The 16216-nt window shown below is 36.6% G+C and overlaps 1 protein-coding gene across 2 annotated transcripts in view; it reads right to left on the reverse strand.

The window, feature by feature from the left end:
* The window catches only part of CDCA2 (cell division cycle associated 2), a 44745-nt gene that overhangs the window by 4970 nt on the left and 23559 nt on the right, over positions 1-16216 (reverse strand). For both annotated transcript variants that reach the window (XM_010592362.3, XM_010592361.3), the window contains exons 10-14: positions 15300-15544; positions 9886-9964; positions 8747-8835; positions 7621-7758; positions 2117-2276 (exon numbers count right to left, since the gene is read on the reverse strand). In XM_010592362.3, the coding sequence (XP_010590664.1) occupies positions 2117-2276; positions 7621-7758; positions 8747-8835; positions 9886-9964; positions 15300-15544 (711 nt within the window). The remainder of the gene's footprint in view (positions 1-2116; positions 2277-7620; positions 7759-8746; positions 8836-9885; positions 9965-15299; positions 15545-16216) is intronic.

Here is a 16216-nt window from a genome sequence, read left to right on the forward strand (position 1 = left end):
TTTGAGATTGGTCGGTAACACAGCCCAAATAAATTCAGGCTTTATAATACTACCAGATGCCTTTCTCTTGATATCTTGGATAATAAAGTTTTTGACTGGCTACTCAAATGAGTATTAAAAAAGCTCTTAAAATCAAAATTGGAAGATACACAAGGCATAAGGTCAAAGTCTAAAAGTCACTATGCCAATCAAATAATGTCAATTGAGCTTTTTATACGACTTAAAAAATTGATATGTTTTTCATATGAATGGAATTTGCATTTCTACCAAGTTCCCTGCTGAAAATTTGCATTTCTAACATATTCCCTGGTGATGCTGATAAGGACAAATTCTGAGAACCATTAGTAGAGCAGTGGGTCTCAAATTTTATTATAAATAAGAATCACCTGGGGATCTTGTTAAACTGTAGATTCTGATTCAGTACATCTAAGGTGGAAATGCAAATTCTCAGCCGAAGGATTGGTTTGAAGCCCTGGTTTATGGATAAAAAGATGTCTCAGGTATTTTTAAAAAGAAATTCTCTAATAGGATGCAAGACGGAAAACTATACTAATATTCCTCAAACATTTTTTGGAAACTCCTATTAGGACCAGGAGATATAAGGAAAATAAGACTTTTGTTTTCACTCTCAAGGAGACTGTAACTTTGAGGGGAGGAGGTGGAGAGATAAGAGATCACTACACCAGGTGAAAAAAGTATAACGCAAACAAAGAGTTTACCTGGAAAGAAAGACAGCACAGCTAAATCTTTTAAGGACACCAAAACCAAAAAACCAAACTCATTGCTGTTGAGTAGATTCCAACTCATAGGGACCCTACAGGACAGAGTAGAACTGCTCCACAGGGCTTCCAAGGAGTGGCTGGTAGATTCAAACTGCCGATATATTGGTTAGCAGCCTGAGCTCTTAACCACTGTGCCACCAGGGCTCCTTTTAAGGATTCCAAACCAAAACCAAACCCACTGCCGTCGAGTCGATTTCGATTGATAGCAACTCTATAGGACACGGTAGAGCTAGCTGCTCCATAGAGTTCCCAAGGAGCACCTGGTGGATCTGAACTGCTGATGTTTTGGTTAGCTGCTGTAAAACTTAACCACTACACCACCAGGATTTCCTTTTAAGGATAAAAAGAAAAAAAGGATAAGCAGGCCTTAATTAGATCCCCTGCCCAAGACTAACCCACAGAGTGCTGTCACAGCTGGTGCCAAGGGGCTGGAGAAGAGCATGTGTCCGGGTGTGTACAGCAGTGGTGGTTTGTCTGTTTATTTAAACTTCTGTTCTATCCTGAAGAAGTCTAACACATTTCTGTAGGTAGGAGCCAAGGTTCTATAGTGGCATGTACCTTATTCATCTCTGAATCTATTATAAATCCTATACAGTATGTTGCCAATAAAATGTAGGCTATAAATACTTGATGACTGACAAAGACAGCAATTTTTAAAAATTAACAAAATTAACACACTATACGGGACACATATCATTATTTTAAGCATGACCTAAACTAAAACTCAGGCATTACAGACCAGAAGCAAACTCAACTGACTCATTCTTATCTAACCAAAAATCAAATGACTTAATCTTCCTTTTTAAACAAAACTTTCAAGTTCAATTTATAAATTTTATTTCTGGAAGATGCTTAGTCATGCCAACTGTACTAAAACATCACGGGGCAACTTTTTTTTCTTAAATTTTTGTCCTGAACTCATAGATGATATATTTAATACTAAGCCATCATCTTTTTAGCTTTTAATGATGGACCACCACCAAACAGAATTCATCTTAACAAAATGTTTTAAAAGGTAAAAGGGAACAGGATGAACAGATAACACAGCTCCCTGAAATTATATACAAAATCTTGTGTAGAAGTTATTCTGAGGAGATCCAGAGCTTCTAACAGATTCTTAAAAGGGTCAAGGTGACCTAAAAGTTGGAAACTATTGCCTTAAAGGATTCTGTTTCCCTCACTAAAATTCTCATGGTAACATGAAGTTGTTATTTTTTATTTATTTACTTTTTATATAATGAATGAAAAAAAGGAGAGAAAGAAAAGAGTGAAATAGCAACAAAGAAGCTAAAGAGAAGAGATAAAGTAAAAATAGCAGAAAAAGGACAACATACCTGAATATATCCTCCGAACTGAAGGTGTCATCTCAGAGATCTCTGGAATCTCAGGAATAGGACTCAGCAGAGGTTTTTTAGAAGCAATTTCTCTTTCCCCATACAAAGATTTCTTAACATTCTTGCCCTTTCCTTTCTTCTTTCTGCCACTTTTTAAAACCTGAGAGAACGCATTAAAGCACTATAATTAAGAAAGATGTGGCACCATGTGTAATTTTGACCCTTTATCTTCTACAAGATCACTAATTGTCATTCACACAGTATTTGTTTTTAAAGGTAATTTTACAGAAAAACTTTAGACCAGTTAGCTATTCTATTAAAAATCTTAGGAAACTGAGTCACGGTGAGGGGGTTAGACGACTTACACAAAGTTAAATAAAACACAAGGCAAACTCAATTTACAAATTACAGGGTAATTTTCTATATTTCCACAAGGATTTGCCAAATTAAGTGCAAAGTAAGTGCTGGATAAGTGAAAAATAGATTAGATGCTATGCAGTTAGACTTAAGACATAATGAGATATTTATAACTAGAATGTAGCTATAGTGACTCAGAATTAGCATGAGCTATCTACTGGAATGCCATGTGAGATAAGTTTCTGTTCATAGATCTGAATAAAGAAAAAACAGGTGTGTACAGAAATTTTGACGGAAACGAACAGAAGAGGTTTTTGTCAAGATTAAAAATAATAGGTATATTCCCAAGGAACTTGAAAGCAGCTAGGCTAACAGACACATGCACACCATATTCATTGTTTATTGAAGCAGTATTCACAATAGCCAAAAGGTGGAACCAACCTAAATGTCCATCAGTGGATGAATGGATAAACAAAATACGGTACATACAGACAATGGACTACTACTAAGCCATAAAGAGAAATGAAGTCCTGGTATGTGCTACAATACGGATGAACCTTGAAAACATTATGCTGAGTGAAGTAAGTCAATCACAAAAGGAAAAACATTGTATGGTATCACTTACATGAAACAATAGGAATAGGCAAAGTTTATCAGTGGTTACCAGGGGTGGGAGGGAGGCAGAAGGCAGGAGCGACTGTTTAGGAAGGAGTATCTGTTTTGGGTGATGCGGCTTTTGACAAAGAATACTGTAGAGGTGACGGTGGCACAAAATGATAAACATAAATGATGCTACCAATTGTACACCTGGAAAATGTTGAATTGTCAAAAGTTGTGTTATATGTATTTTTAAGACAACTATAACAAAAAAAATAGGAGACAAAGTTTGGCAAGCAGGGCCCTTGTATGCAATGAGTGTGAACCTTAATCTGAAAGCAATGAGGGCTCACTGAATCGTGATTTACGGAGTAATAAAATTTGATCTTATATTTAAGTGGCTTATTTGGGTGACAATATGGAAAATCTGGGTAAGACTAATGGTGGGAAGGAGTGAGTGCTATTCAAGATTACAGAAGTGGTACAGAACTATGTGTTCCTTGAGATAGCTATGGATATTTTGTAAAACAAACAAAAAAATTCCATGAGAAAATAATTTTAGAGCTGTAAAAGATAAATGATCCTCCTGATGATTTATAATATACATATAACATTAAATTACCCTTAGTATAAACAATCTGTATACATATTATGGAAATGCTTGGTTATAATTATTTTTCTATGAAATGTTTTTCATGGAACAGTTGGGGAAATGCTGACTTAGTCAATCAATGTAGAAGCAAAAAGAAAAACCTTAACTTGGAGTCCAGAGACAAGGTACAAAAAAACATTTGGACTCTGGTGCAGGGTGCCATGGGTTCAAATCCTGACTCTGCTATTTAAATGCTTTATAATTAAGCAAGTTACCTTACCTCTCTAAAATGGGAATAACAATAGCACATTACCACCTAAAGCTACTGTGAGGATTAAATCAATTAACTATGTGAAATGCTTGAAACAGTGCTTGATTCATAATAAGAGCTTTGCGTTAGCTATTCTTGTTCTTTCAAATTCCTTCTTATTACTTTGAGTATTGAAGATATTTTTAATATTGAATTATGCTATGAGTATTTATTGTGGGGCATTAGACCTATGTGGTTAGTTAATATACAATGGTCAATTTCACCATGTTAATAACCTCTAGAACAGTTTCAGATTCATGAGTATTAAAGAAACAAACTCCTTCAGCAGGATTTTTTAAATCTTTGCTTATATGTGCCCAGCATCTACAAGAGTGCCTGGGGCACATAGTGGCTATTAAACTAATATGAATGGAAGAATGAATGTAAAACATGTACAGTGAAGCTTACATAAAACTTGCTAAACATGATCAGACTTCTTCAGTGAAGATTACAGCCTTGGAAACCCCGTGGGGCAGTTCTGTTCTGCCCTATAGGGTTGCTATGAGTTGGAATTGACTCGACGGCAATGGGTTTGGTTTTTGGTTTACAGGATGGTCTAAGAAGAGATGTCTAGTAGGCAGTTGAACATTAAGTTTATACACCAGGAATAATTGGAAATTATTAAGTTTTTTTTATAAGTTTGGGGAAATCCTCTTTTTTTAATTTTGGCAATTTCTTCCATTCTATTTTTTCCTTTCACTTTCTGAGATTCCTATGAAGTCTCTTAGATTGATCTTCCGTGTCTCTTACTCTCTGTCTTTTTTTGGGGGAGGGGGCTCAACCTTCTGCGAAATTTTTAAAAACTTTCTTCTCCACTACTAAATTTTATGTTTTTATAATTTTTTTTTTCTATTCCCTTTTTAGCTGTATGGAGATAATATATTCTTAAGTCTGAGTATAACAGAATATTTATCTGTTTATTTATTTTTATAAAGTTTCCTTCCATCCCCTCAATAACCTATTTTTCTGGGTCAGTGTTTCTACTTACCAGTATTGGCCTTTTTTCTTTCATGCTGTTGGCTATACCGATGACCGATTTTTATTGAAGAAAAGATTAGATGAGTTGGTGTGGGTTTCCTATGCTGTCCAGCTCAGTCTCTTCCTTGCATGAAAATCCTACCTAGGAACTCTGTGTAGGGCAGGGCAGGGCAGTGCGGGGGCAGGGCAGGGCGGGGGCAGGGCGGGGCAGGGCAGGGCAGGGCAGAAAGGGGAATGTCAACTGCCAGGCTTTGCTTTAGGGCAAGAGCTGGCTGTCAAGACTGTGGGGCTTTCTAAATGCCAGAATGAGGGCCTTAACCTAGATGACAACATCTGTTCTGAGCATCAGTATAGGAGAGGGGGATGGGGTGCCAACTGGTGCAAATTGTTCCGTACATGGGACTTCAATTAATCTCTCTATTTTTCAGTAGCACTTCTCACTCTCACGATCCATTGTACCTGCCAATTCTGGCCCAGAGCCTCTTGGGATTCCTGTACGCAGGCTGGCTCCCAGCTCCTCTCTGGCTCCTTCCTAGCACATTCTGGGCTGTAAATCTTTCCACCTCTTTTAATCTGTCAACATGCTCCCATCTGCTTTGTCTTCCAGAAATTCATTGAAGGCTGTCATCTGTTGCTTAATACTCCTCCTTGTTCCCTCTCTCTTTTTGCTATTCTAAATCTATTCCTTTCATTAAATCGATTGTTTTAATTCAGTGGGGTCCTGGGAGGGGCTGGAGCAAAACTTAAGGCTCAACCCTTCTTGAACTTTCTGGCCATTGGTTTTATATAAAGAAACAGGTGTACATTCTTCGTAACAGTTTTTGTTTTTTTTTTTTAAAGACTGGATATGAAGGAAATCCATTTCTAATGCAATAATGTATATTTAAATACCTTTTTTTTAATTTGTGCATTTTTTTAGCAAGAGAATCATTCACCATTTGATCAAAGGAGTATGTGACTGAGCCAGGAAGATACTTGGTTTCTCCTGGCTTTGATGACTCGAGGACGATCATGGCTTTCAACCAAGAGAATCAAAGCAGCAGTTTTTGTTTCATGGGGAAGGGAGGTTACAGAATGTTTTCTGTGGGTATGTGTGGGGTGAAATGCATGAGTTTAGCTTTGGAAATGTTGATTTTAAGGTGCTTAGCTTAAGGACCCCTGGTAGTATAGTGGTTAAGTGCCTGGCCACTAACCAAAAAGACAGCAGTTTGAACTCACCAACCACTCTGAGAGAGAAAGATGTGGCAGTCTGCTTCCGTAAAGATTACAGTGTAAGAAACCTCTTGGGGCAGTTCTACTTTGTCCTATAGTGCTGTTACGAGTTGGAACTGACTCAATGGCAATGAGTTTGGTTTTTGTTCACAGAATGGTTTAAGAAGAGATGTCTAGTAAGCAGCTAAACGTAAGTTTACAGACCAGGAATAACTGGGAGTCATCAATCATGCTACATATGAAATCACCCAGAGAATAAACAGTTTACAAGAGTAAAGAGTAGAACTCTAGATAATAGAACATTTAAGGATGAGTGGAAGATGATAAACTTCTAACAGAGACTTCAACTACGGAGAAAAGAATGTTCAATTATGTCAAACGCTGCTGAGATGTCAAGTAAGAACAAGACTAAAAAATATGCACTTGAATTTAGCAACTCAGTAAATACCCTGGTAGAAATAATTAAAGTGGTGAATCGGTGCAGAATGGGACCAGCCTTTAGATAATCTCTGAAACAATGAATCTATAGTGGCACCAATCCCCACACCTGTGTGAGTCTCTCCAGTAGCAATGTTAGATGGGAAAAGAGGTAATGGTTAGATTAATTCAGAATTCAAATTGTGCTAGATGGATGAAGAGATGAATGAAATAGAATAAAGAATTGAGATTACTGACCAGGCTGAATGAAAACAATTCATGTAGTTTACGATGCACAGGGGAATATATGAAATTAAGAAGCATCTGAAAGCTTGAGAGTGGTGAAGAAGCCACAGACTATGAGTACAAAAACAGATATATGAGTAAGGGAGTGAGAAAGTTGGGTGGATACGAGGCTGGGGTCAGTCAAAGGGATATTTAAATGTCTATTACTAGAAGTGGGAAGGTTTTAGGTTACAAGCTATAGGACATGGCAGAGGAAGTGAGTAGGTGGCTTAGAAGAAGCTGAGATTCAGATCACTGCAGTGGAGACAGCCAAGGAACTAGGTGTAGGTGTTGGACTGGCTACTCATATGGATGGTGGCCTTGAAGTGGTGAGGATGACTAAGAGCAAGTTTGTAAATTCTTCATAAAATACAGGAAAGTAATCCAGAGACTGGGAGAAGAGCACTCCTACAAGAGGCAGATGGTACACTCAGCTCTGCTTAAAAAACTAGACGATTCCCCACTTGGGCTAAGAGGTTAGATTATGAGACTCAAAGATAAGAGCCAATTTAACATTTGAGTGCCTATTACTTATTGTGCCAGATGTAGTCAACACAACCATGCAAAAATCTCCCTCAGGCAAGTAACAGTTCAGTACATAAACTCTTATGTCCCTTTCTATTCCACGATAAGACGATTTTTAATAATCTTGGCTCAATGTTAATTAGAAGAAAATATTCTATTTCCATGTTGTCCTAATGATACAACAGAAAGAACTGAACCACTTCTACTCTTTATCTTTAAACACACACTGACCTGATTCTTTTTAGGAAGTCCTCTGTCGGTGTGCTTGGTTTCTTGAGACTTTCTCCTGTTAATTTTCTTTTCTTTACAATGCTGGGCTTCAGTATTAAATACGTTGCAAACACTCTCTTCTGCAAAACTAGTCAATTGCTATAAAGAAAATGTAAAGTAAGGATACCACACAAAGCAAGAGTAGTTATGTTTTAATGTCTGTCCCTAACTTTTCTATTTCCTCCCAAGCTGCTTCGACCATCTTACATCCCATTTCCTCTTAATTCACAAATTCCATCAGAGGTATTTTAGCAAATTAATTCCAAATGCGGAACAGTAATTACCAAATTGTGACCTTTTAAAAAACATGGATGGACCCAGAAGCATAAGATTTCTACCAATATATTAAGAAAGAAAATCAACTAAAAAATTAGTTGATTTACTTATTCACCAAATATTTATTAAGCATGTACAATTTGGCACCTACCTGCTGTTGGGTTAAGGGGGAAAAAATCATGAACTGTTAGACTACCTAAGTTTGAATTCTGGGTTTATCATCCAACCATATCAGCTAAAAAAATGCTATGACAGTATAATATATGTTTGTACACTATAATGCTATTGACAAAAATTCAATTTCATCTAATTTAATAAAATAACAAAATACCTATATTCAGTGAGACCCTGCATTTATATTGAAAATAGTTGAAACCTTGGGTTAAAAAGCAAAACAAAACACTGTTTAAAAACAGTTTATATTTATGCCATTTGCTGGCTCTGCTAATTATGTACTGATCTTCTCTACTGTGGAATTTGAAATGGGAAGGGATAAATAAGAGACTTACTGCAAAATTCAGAAAATCAAAGCTATAGGCCCCCAACAAACTTTTCCAACAAATTAGCTTCACATTAACACAAACTCTAATAACATCCTGATTTAGTGGATTTTTGTTCTAACAGAATTAATCAAAATCAAATCAGGAAAAATGTCATTACCCTGGGTTACATGCTAGGTAGAATGAAGTATTCGTTGTTAATTACATTGATCAAACCAAGGCTTTACCCATTATTATTTGATCATGAAAACAGGAAAAAAAAAAATTACATAATTTAAAAATAGATAATTGTGCCAAATGCAAATACTTACATTTCTTCTGTTAGAGGTACGTGTTATTCTACCACCTTTATAGGAAGATGTATTCTCCTGGTTATTTGAAGAGCTAAATGTATCAATGCCTGATGAGTAAAATACAAGCAAAATTATGATAGCTAACCAAAAATTATAAGACACATCATCTTGTAGATACACTAGGTACTCTTTTGGATATCTGCCTTTGGTTTTAATACCACATCTAAACATAATTACCAAGAGGAATAAATCCTGAGTCAAAAAATTTTCAAAGAACTCTAGGTTAACTGAATACTCAGATCCTACTTTCCACAGTCATTACTTAACATATTACAATGCTGATCTAACAAATTATAAATCATGATGAACACATGTATTTTCATTGATGTCTCATTTACTCTAAGCTACATTTTATACAATGCAATAGCAATAAAGGGCATTAAAATGACCATGAAAATACTTAATTTAATTTTATAAAGATAAGGAAAACTTTAATATGATCACTTTCAAGAGTAAATGAAAGGCAATGTAATGCATTGAAGCGCAAAGGCTTTAGAACTCAACAGACTATGGTCTGAATTTCAGTTCTAACTTAAGACATGTCTTGGATTCTGTGCTAATGAGCTTGACTTTTGTCCTATAGGTGATGAGACAACATTAAAGGATTTCGACCAGGACGGAGACATGAATAATGGTTCCCATTCTGAGCATCTCCTGTGACCTTTGCCAGCCAGGGCCTGGTTTATCAGGAAAGCTGGAAGAAATCTTTATTGCCTTGTTAAGATCATAAAAAAGCCAGAGACCTTGGAAAGTGCACGTGCCAAAACTGCCATGCTAATCTTGATGAACTATTTCAGATGTTCAAGAATGACTTACAATCCAGATCATTTCAATTGTGTAAACTATGAAAAAGAGCCTAATATTGATGCTTAGGAGCTGAGAAATGGGGGTGCCCATCTAAGGAAGTAAAATGTGGAATCTGAAATGGAAAGGGATAAATAAGAGACTTATTACAAGCTTTTCTATACTATTTGATTTTTTTTTAACCAAGTATGCATTGCTGGGATAAAAATAAAAATTTAAAAAGAAAATAAGGAGATTAATTTTCACATACTGAAAATGACATTTATGATTATAAGATAATCAAAAGTTATTACCTGAAAGAGTCTCAGACCCTGAAGACTTACTAGGAGGACTCGGAACTGCCAACGACACCTGAAGTGGTTCTATGTTTTCCTAAACACAGGAAAAAAAAAAAAAAGACATCCTTAAATCTAGTAAATGTATAAATAAATAAACTGCCCAAAAGAAGAATGACTTACTTTGGTAGCGGCTAATGAGCAATGAAGATGGAAAGTCAATGACAATTAAAAAAAAGTTGTCAAAGAAAAACAAAGATATCAGGTATAAAAATACATATACATCACAATATTTATCAATCATCTTTACAATGAAACCATGTTTACTAACTGCAATACACCAAAACAAAAATAAAAACTTCACTGAAAGTAGCAGTAATGTACCCCTGGTAAGTTAATTTTTGATTTAAGATTCCAAGTCCCAACTCCTACAAAACAAGTAAGAAAATCTATTAATAAGCACACTTGAACATTGCAATATTATTCCAGAGAGCTTCAGGGTAAAATGGCAATGTAAACAAAAACACCAAATCTTTCTCTCTCCCACGTAAATGCCAATACGATGGTTGCCATTGTCCCTGGGTGGCAAAAGTGGTTAGCGCTTGGCTGCTAACAGAAGTTGGCAGCTGGAACCCTCCCAGAGTGCCTAGGGAGAAAGGTCCGGTGATGTGCTTCCGCGAGGTCACAGCCATGAAAACCCTGTGCAGCGCAGTTCTACTCTGAAACACATTAAATTAGGTTTTCATAGATTCAATTTATCAGGTTGGGGAAATTGCTTTCTATTACCAATTTGCTGAGAGTTTTTATCAGAAATGGATGTCGAACTTTGTCTACACCTACTGAGATGGCTCTTCTTTATTAATCGGTTAACATGGTAGATTACAATGATTGCTTTTCACATGTTAAACCAACTGTGCCTCCTTGCCTGGGATAAATTCTGTTTGGTCAGGACGTATTATCTTCTTATATATTAAATTTTGCTAAGTATTTTCAGGTTTTCTTTTCTTGTAATACCTTTGATATTGGTATCAGGTTAAAGCTGACATCGAAAATGAGTTGGGAAGTATTCCCATCTCCTCAATCTTTTGGAAGGGTTTGTTTAGTTAGTTGCTACAAGGCAATCCAGGTCATCTTGAATTCAGGTCTTCTTGAGTGAGTTTTAGTAGTTTGTGTCTGAAAGAATGTGTCCAGTTTATCTACCTATTGCCGTCCAGCCGATTCCGACTCACAGCGACCCTAGAGGACAGAGAACTACCCCACAGGGTTTCCAAGGAGCAGGTGGTGGATTCAAACTGCCAACCTTTTGGTTAGCAGCCGAGCTCTTAACCACTGCATCACGAGGGTTCCCGGTTTATCTAAGTTGTTGAATTCATTGACATAAAGTTGTTCATACCAAAAAAAAAAAAACCAAACCCATTGCCATCGAGTTGATTCCGACTCATAGCGGCTCTATAGGACAGGGTAGAACTGCCCCATAGGGTTTCCAAGGAGCACCTGGTGTATTCGATCTGCCAACCTTTCGGTTAGCAGCCTGACCTCTTAACCACTGCGCCACCACGGTTTCCGAAGTTGTTCATAATAAACCCTTATTATCCTTTCACCCCTGTTAGAATATGTAGCTACGTCACCGCTCTCATTCCTGATATTGGTAATTTGAGTCTCCTTTTTCCCTGATCAGTTTAATTGGAGGTTTATTAATTTACTTTCCCCAAAGCACAAACTTTTGATTTCAATGATTTCTCTCTATTGTTTTCTACTATTTCATTGATTTTTATTATTTCCTTTCTTCTGCTTACTTTGGCTTTAATTTGATTTTCTTTTTCTAGTTTCAAGCGGAAGCTGAGATCATCAATTTGAGACCTTTCTTCCTTTTTAATATAAGCATTTGTTTTCTTAAAATTGCCTCCTTAAGCACTGTTTTAGCTGCATCCCACACATTGCTGTTGCTTTATAGGGGTTGCTTTATGGTTTGTAGTATATACACCATAAAGTGTATATGCTACACCACACTGTGTCTAAAACAAGAACCACACCACAGTATAATTCCACTCTTCCCTCTCGGTCTTTATGCCAATATATTTTATTTCCATATATGTTATAAACCCACAGTTGTTACTTTTGCTTTTAATAATGGCCTTTTAAGATGATTTAAAAAAGAAAAAATGGTCTATTATATTTACCCACGTATTAGCATTTTCAGAGCTCTTCATTCCTTTGTATAGAGGTAGATTTCCGCCGGGAATGCTCTGCCTTCCTTTAGCATTTCTTGTAGTGTGAATATGCTGTGGTGATGAATTTGTTCAGTTTTTGTCTAAAAAAGTCTTTATTTTACCTTCGTTTTAAAGACAGTTTCACTGGGTATAGAGTTGTAGGTTGACAACAATTTTTTTCCTTTCAGTAGTTTAAACATCTTGCTGCACTGTCACCCGTCTTGCATGATTTTTGATGTGAAGTATGCTGTCACTTTCATATTTGTTCTTCTGTATGTCATGTGTCTTTTTTCTTTGGCTGCTTTTAAGATTATCTCTTTATCATTGATTTTAAATTTGATTATGATGTGTCTTGGTATAGTTTTCTTCATGTTTCTTGTGCTTAGAGTTAGTTGAAGTCTACATTTGTGGGTTTACAATTTCCATCAAATTTGGAAATTTTTCAGCCATTTATATACAGCCATATATATGTATACATGTATATGTACACACCACACATACACACACACACGAGCCCTGGTGGTGTAGTGGTTAAAAGCTCGGCTGCTAACCAAAAGGCTGGCAGTTTGAATCCACCAGATGCTCCTTGGAAACCCTATGCGGGCAGCTCTACTCTGTCCTATAGGGTCGCCATGAGTCGGAATCAACTCCTCACCTTTGGAAACTCTAATTACACACACATATTATGTCACCTGAAGTTGTCCCAGCTCGCTGATACTCTGCTCATTTTTATTCAATTTTCTTTTCTTTGTTTCATTCAGAATTTCTATTGTTATGTCTTCACTAATCTTTTATAGTTTCTAATCTGTTGCTAATCCTATTTAATATATTTTTCTTCTCAGAGATTGTAATTTTCACATAGAGTTCAATTTGGGTCTTTATCTTCCATATTCTTAACAAGCTCAACATTTCCTCTACCTTCTTGAACATATGGAATATAGCGATAATAACTTTTAAATGTCTTTATTTGCAAATTCTATCATATCTGTCATTTCTAGGTCTTTTTCTATTCATCAGTTTTTCTCCTCCTGGCATAGTGGTTAAGTGCTATGGCTGCTAACCAACGGGTCGGCAGTTCGAATCCACCAGGCGCTCCTTGGAAACTCTATGGGGCAATTCTACTCTGTCCTATAGGGTCTCTATGAGTCGGAATCGACTCAATGGCACTGGGTTTGGTTTTTTTTTTTTATGGGGTATATTTTCCTTCTTTGCACATCTGGTAATTTTTCATTGAATGGCAGCCAGACATTTTTAATTTACTTTGTTTGATGCTGGATCATTTTGCAGTCATAAATGTTCTCGAGTTTTGCTCTTGCAATGCAGTTAGTTACCTGGATATGGTTTGAATCTTTCAAGGACTCCTTTTAAGCTTTGTCAGGCAGGGACCAGAGCAGCTTTTGGTTTAACCTGGTAGCACATGGTTAAGAGATCGGCTGGTAACCAAAAGGATGGCAGTTCAAATCCACCAGATGCTCCTTGGAAACCTTATGGGGCAGTTCTACTCTGTCTTATAGGGTCGCTACGAGTAGAAATCGACTAGCTAGTAATGAGTTTGTTTTTTGTTTTTTTTGGTTACTGAGGCATCAGGAATCCTGGTTGGAGTGGTGATTAAAACGCTCAGCTCCTAACCAAAAGGTCTGCAGTTCAAACTCACCAGCCACTGCACAGGAGAAAGATGTGGCAATCTGTGTCTGTAAAGATTACGGCCTCAGAAACCTTATGGGGCAGCCCTGGTGGCACAGTGGCTCTAGAACACGGCTGCTAACCAAAAGGTCAGCAGTTTGAATCCACCAGCTGCTCCTTGGAAACCGTATGGGGCAGTTCTACTCTGTCCTATAGGGAGGGTCACCATAAGTCAGAATCAACTCAACGGCAATGGGTTTGGTTTTTTGGTCTCATAGGGTTGCTATGAGTTGGAATCAACTTGATGGCAACAGGTTTGGTTTTTCAGTTTAGTGAGGCAATACTCTTCTGAGTACTCTGAGTCACAAGGTTTTCCTACACTAGCTGGTAGCTCTAGGGATTGTTCCTTCTACTGCATTAAGACAGTTCTTTCCTAGGTCTTGGGAAGTTTATTGAGTACATGCACTGGTCAGTACTCAGCTGAAACCTCCAGTCAGATCTGTAGAGCTCTCTCAATGCAGCTCCCTCCTCTCTAGACGTCTGCCCTGTGAACTCTAGCCTCCATGGCTTTTCTAGACTACCAACTCAATCTTCTCAACTCAAGGAGATTATGGGCTCTTCCTGGGCTCCCCTCCTTGTACCGCAGCCTGGAAATTTAGTCCAGACATTAAGTGGGGGCTAACTGTGAGGCTCACCTCATTTGTTACCCCTCTTTCAGGGATTACTGCCTTATGCTTCCTGACGTTCAATGCCTTGAGAGTCGCTGTCTCATGTATCTTCTCTGGTGTTTAGGTTATTTCAAGTGGGAGTGTTAATTAGGTTCCTATAACTACATCTTATCTGAAATTGGAAGACTCTTATTTCAAAGTACACCAGTAAGAGAGAGAAGGAATGTTTATCCCAAAAGGAACATTTATAGGCAATTCTCAAGAGAAATTCAAATGGCCTATCAGCATGTTATAAAATGTTCAAATCTCATTAATAAACTTAAATTTTTCCAATCATTCTTTTGTTCTATTAATCTATTGAAATATTTTCCAGTTAATACCCATGGTTTTACAAAGGTATGGTAAACTAATTTATATTGCTGTGAGTCCAAATTAGTACATACTTTCTGGATGGTAATTTGGCAATATGTACCAAAAAGTAGGAAAATGTTCATATTCTTTAACCCATTAATTCCAATTGTAAAAATTTATCTTAGGGGGAAAAAAAAACCCAGAGTTTGAATTTATTTATATTATTTCATTTCTAATATGGTTGTTCTTTCACAATTTAACATCTCTGAAATCTGAGTACATCTTATAATTCATGGTATGTCATAGTTTAATTTTCAGCATTTTTTCTTAGTGATACATAAAACAATGGCACATCTTAAAATCAACAGCATTTGGGTTCCATGAAATATGCTATGGACAAAGATTCATGGAAGTACTGTTTGTAAACAGGGGTAAAAAAAAAAAAACCTAAATAGAGAAATACATTAATTTATACCATGAAACACCATTTCAAGATTTCAAAGTATAATTATTGCTCATGCAAAATAGGTGAGGTCTGATAAAAATACAAATAAGTTTTTTCCACATTTTTCACACTTACAAGATTCTCCCCCTTGTCATCAAAATTTGGTTGAGGTAACTGCTCAGGAACTGGTGAGTGCTCAAGTCCCAGAGGGATGGTACCACTCAAATCCTTTTTACGAACAGGTGTTCCTCCTTTTTGCAATGGAGTATTTGCTGGCAATGATTCATCAAACACTTCAGGGCTTAGGTCCTCTCCAAAAGTAACTCTCTTCCTCTTCCTTACATTTAGAAAGGCTGGTACTTTATGATTTTCTTGATGTTCTATAGATAATAAATGAGACTACATTAAAAAATAATTAAGCATAAAAGGCATACGTAAAAATTTTACAATAAGATTATATTCTGCTATTATTTGTAAAATAAAAAATTCAGAATTTATAAAGAATACTAAAAATGGAAAAGATAAGCAATATTTCTAATTAAAGTGTGGTAACAGATTTTTTTTAAGTAGATTGTCTCTGTGTCACAGTTAAGGGCTATGCTGCAAACTGAAAGGCTGGAGGTTTGAGTCTATCCAGAGGTATCTTGGAAGAACGGTCTGGCAATCTACTGTTTCTGAAAAGTTAGCCATTGAAAGCCCTATGGACACACATGGAATTGCCATTAGTCAGAATCTACTCCATGGCAACTGTTTTATTTTTTAATAGATTTTAAACTAAATTTTGCATGAGTATTTGAAGAGTACAAAATTAGAATATAAATTTCCTTTACAAGTGTCACTACTAAGCCAAAATGGATAGATGATATGGCTAGGCCAATTCTGTTATCATCTGGCAGAAACTACTATTGTCAGAAGATTAAACAAGATTCTTCAAAGAGATTCTATCCTTCCTAAATGTTCTTCATTCCCAGGTAATTTCAGAAGCACCAAGGCATTAGCAGATAATTCCATTTATATCGGGGTTTTTTTTTTTTTTAAACAAGAAAATGATA

The sequence above is a fragment of the Loxodonta africana genome, chromosome 19 (assembly GCF_030014295.1).
Source record: "Loxodonta africana isolate mLoxAfr1 chromosome 19, mLoxAfr1.hap2, whole genome shotgun sequence".
Taxonomy (NCBI): Eukaryota; Metazoa; Chordata; class Mammalia; order Proboscidea; family Elephantidae; genus Loxodonta; species Loxodonta africana.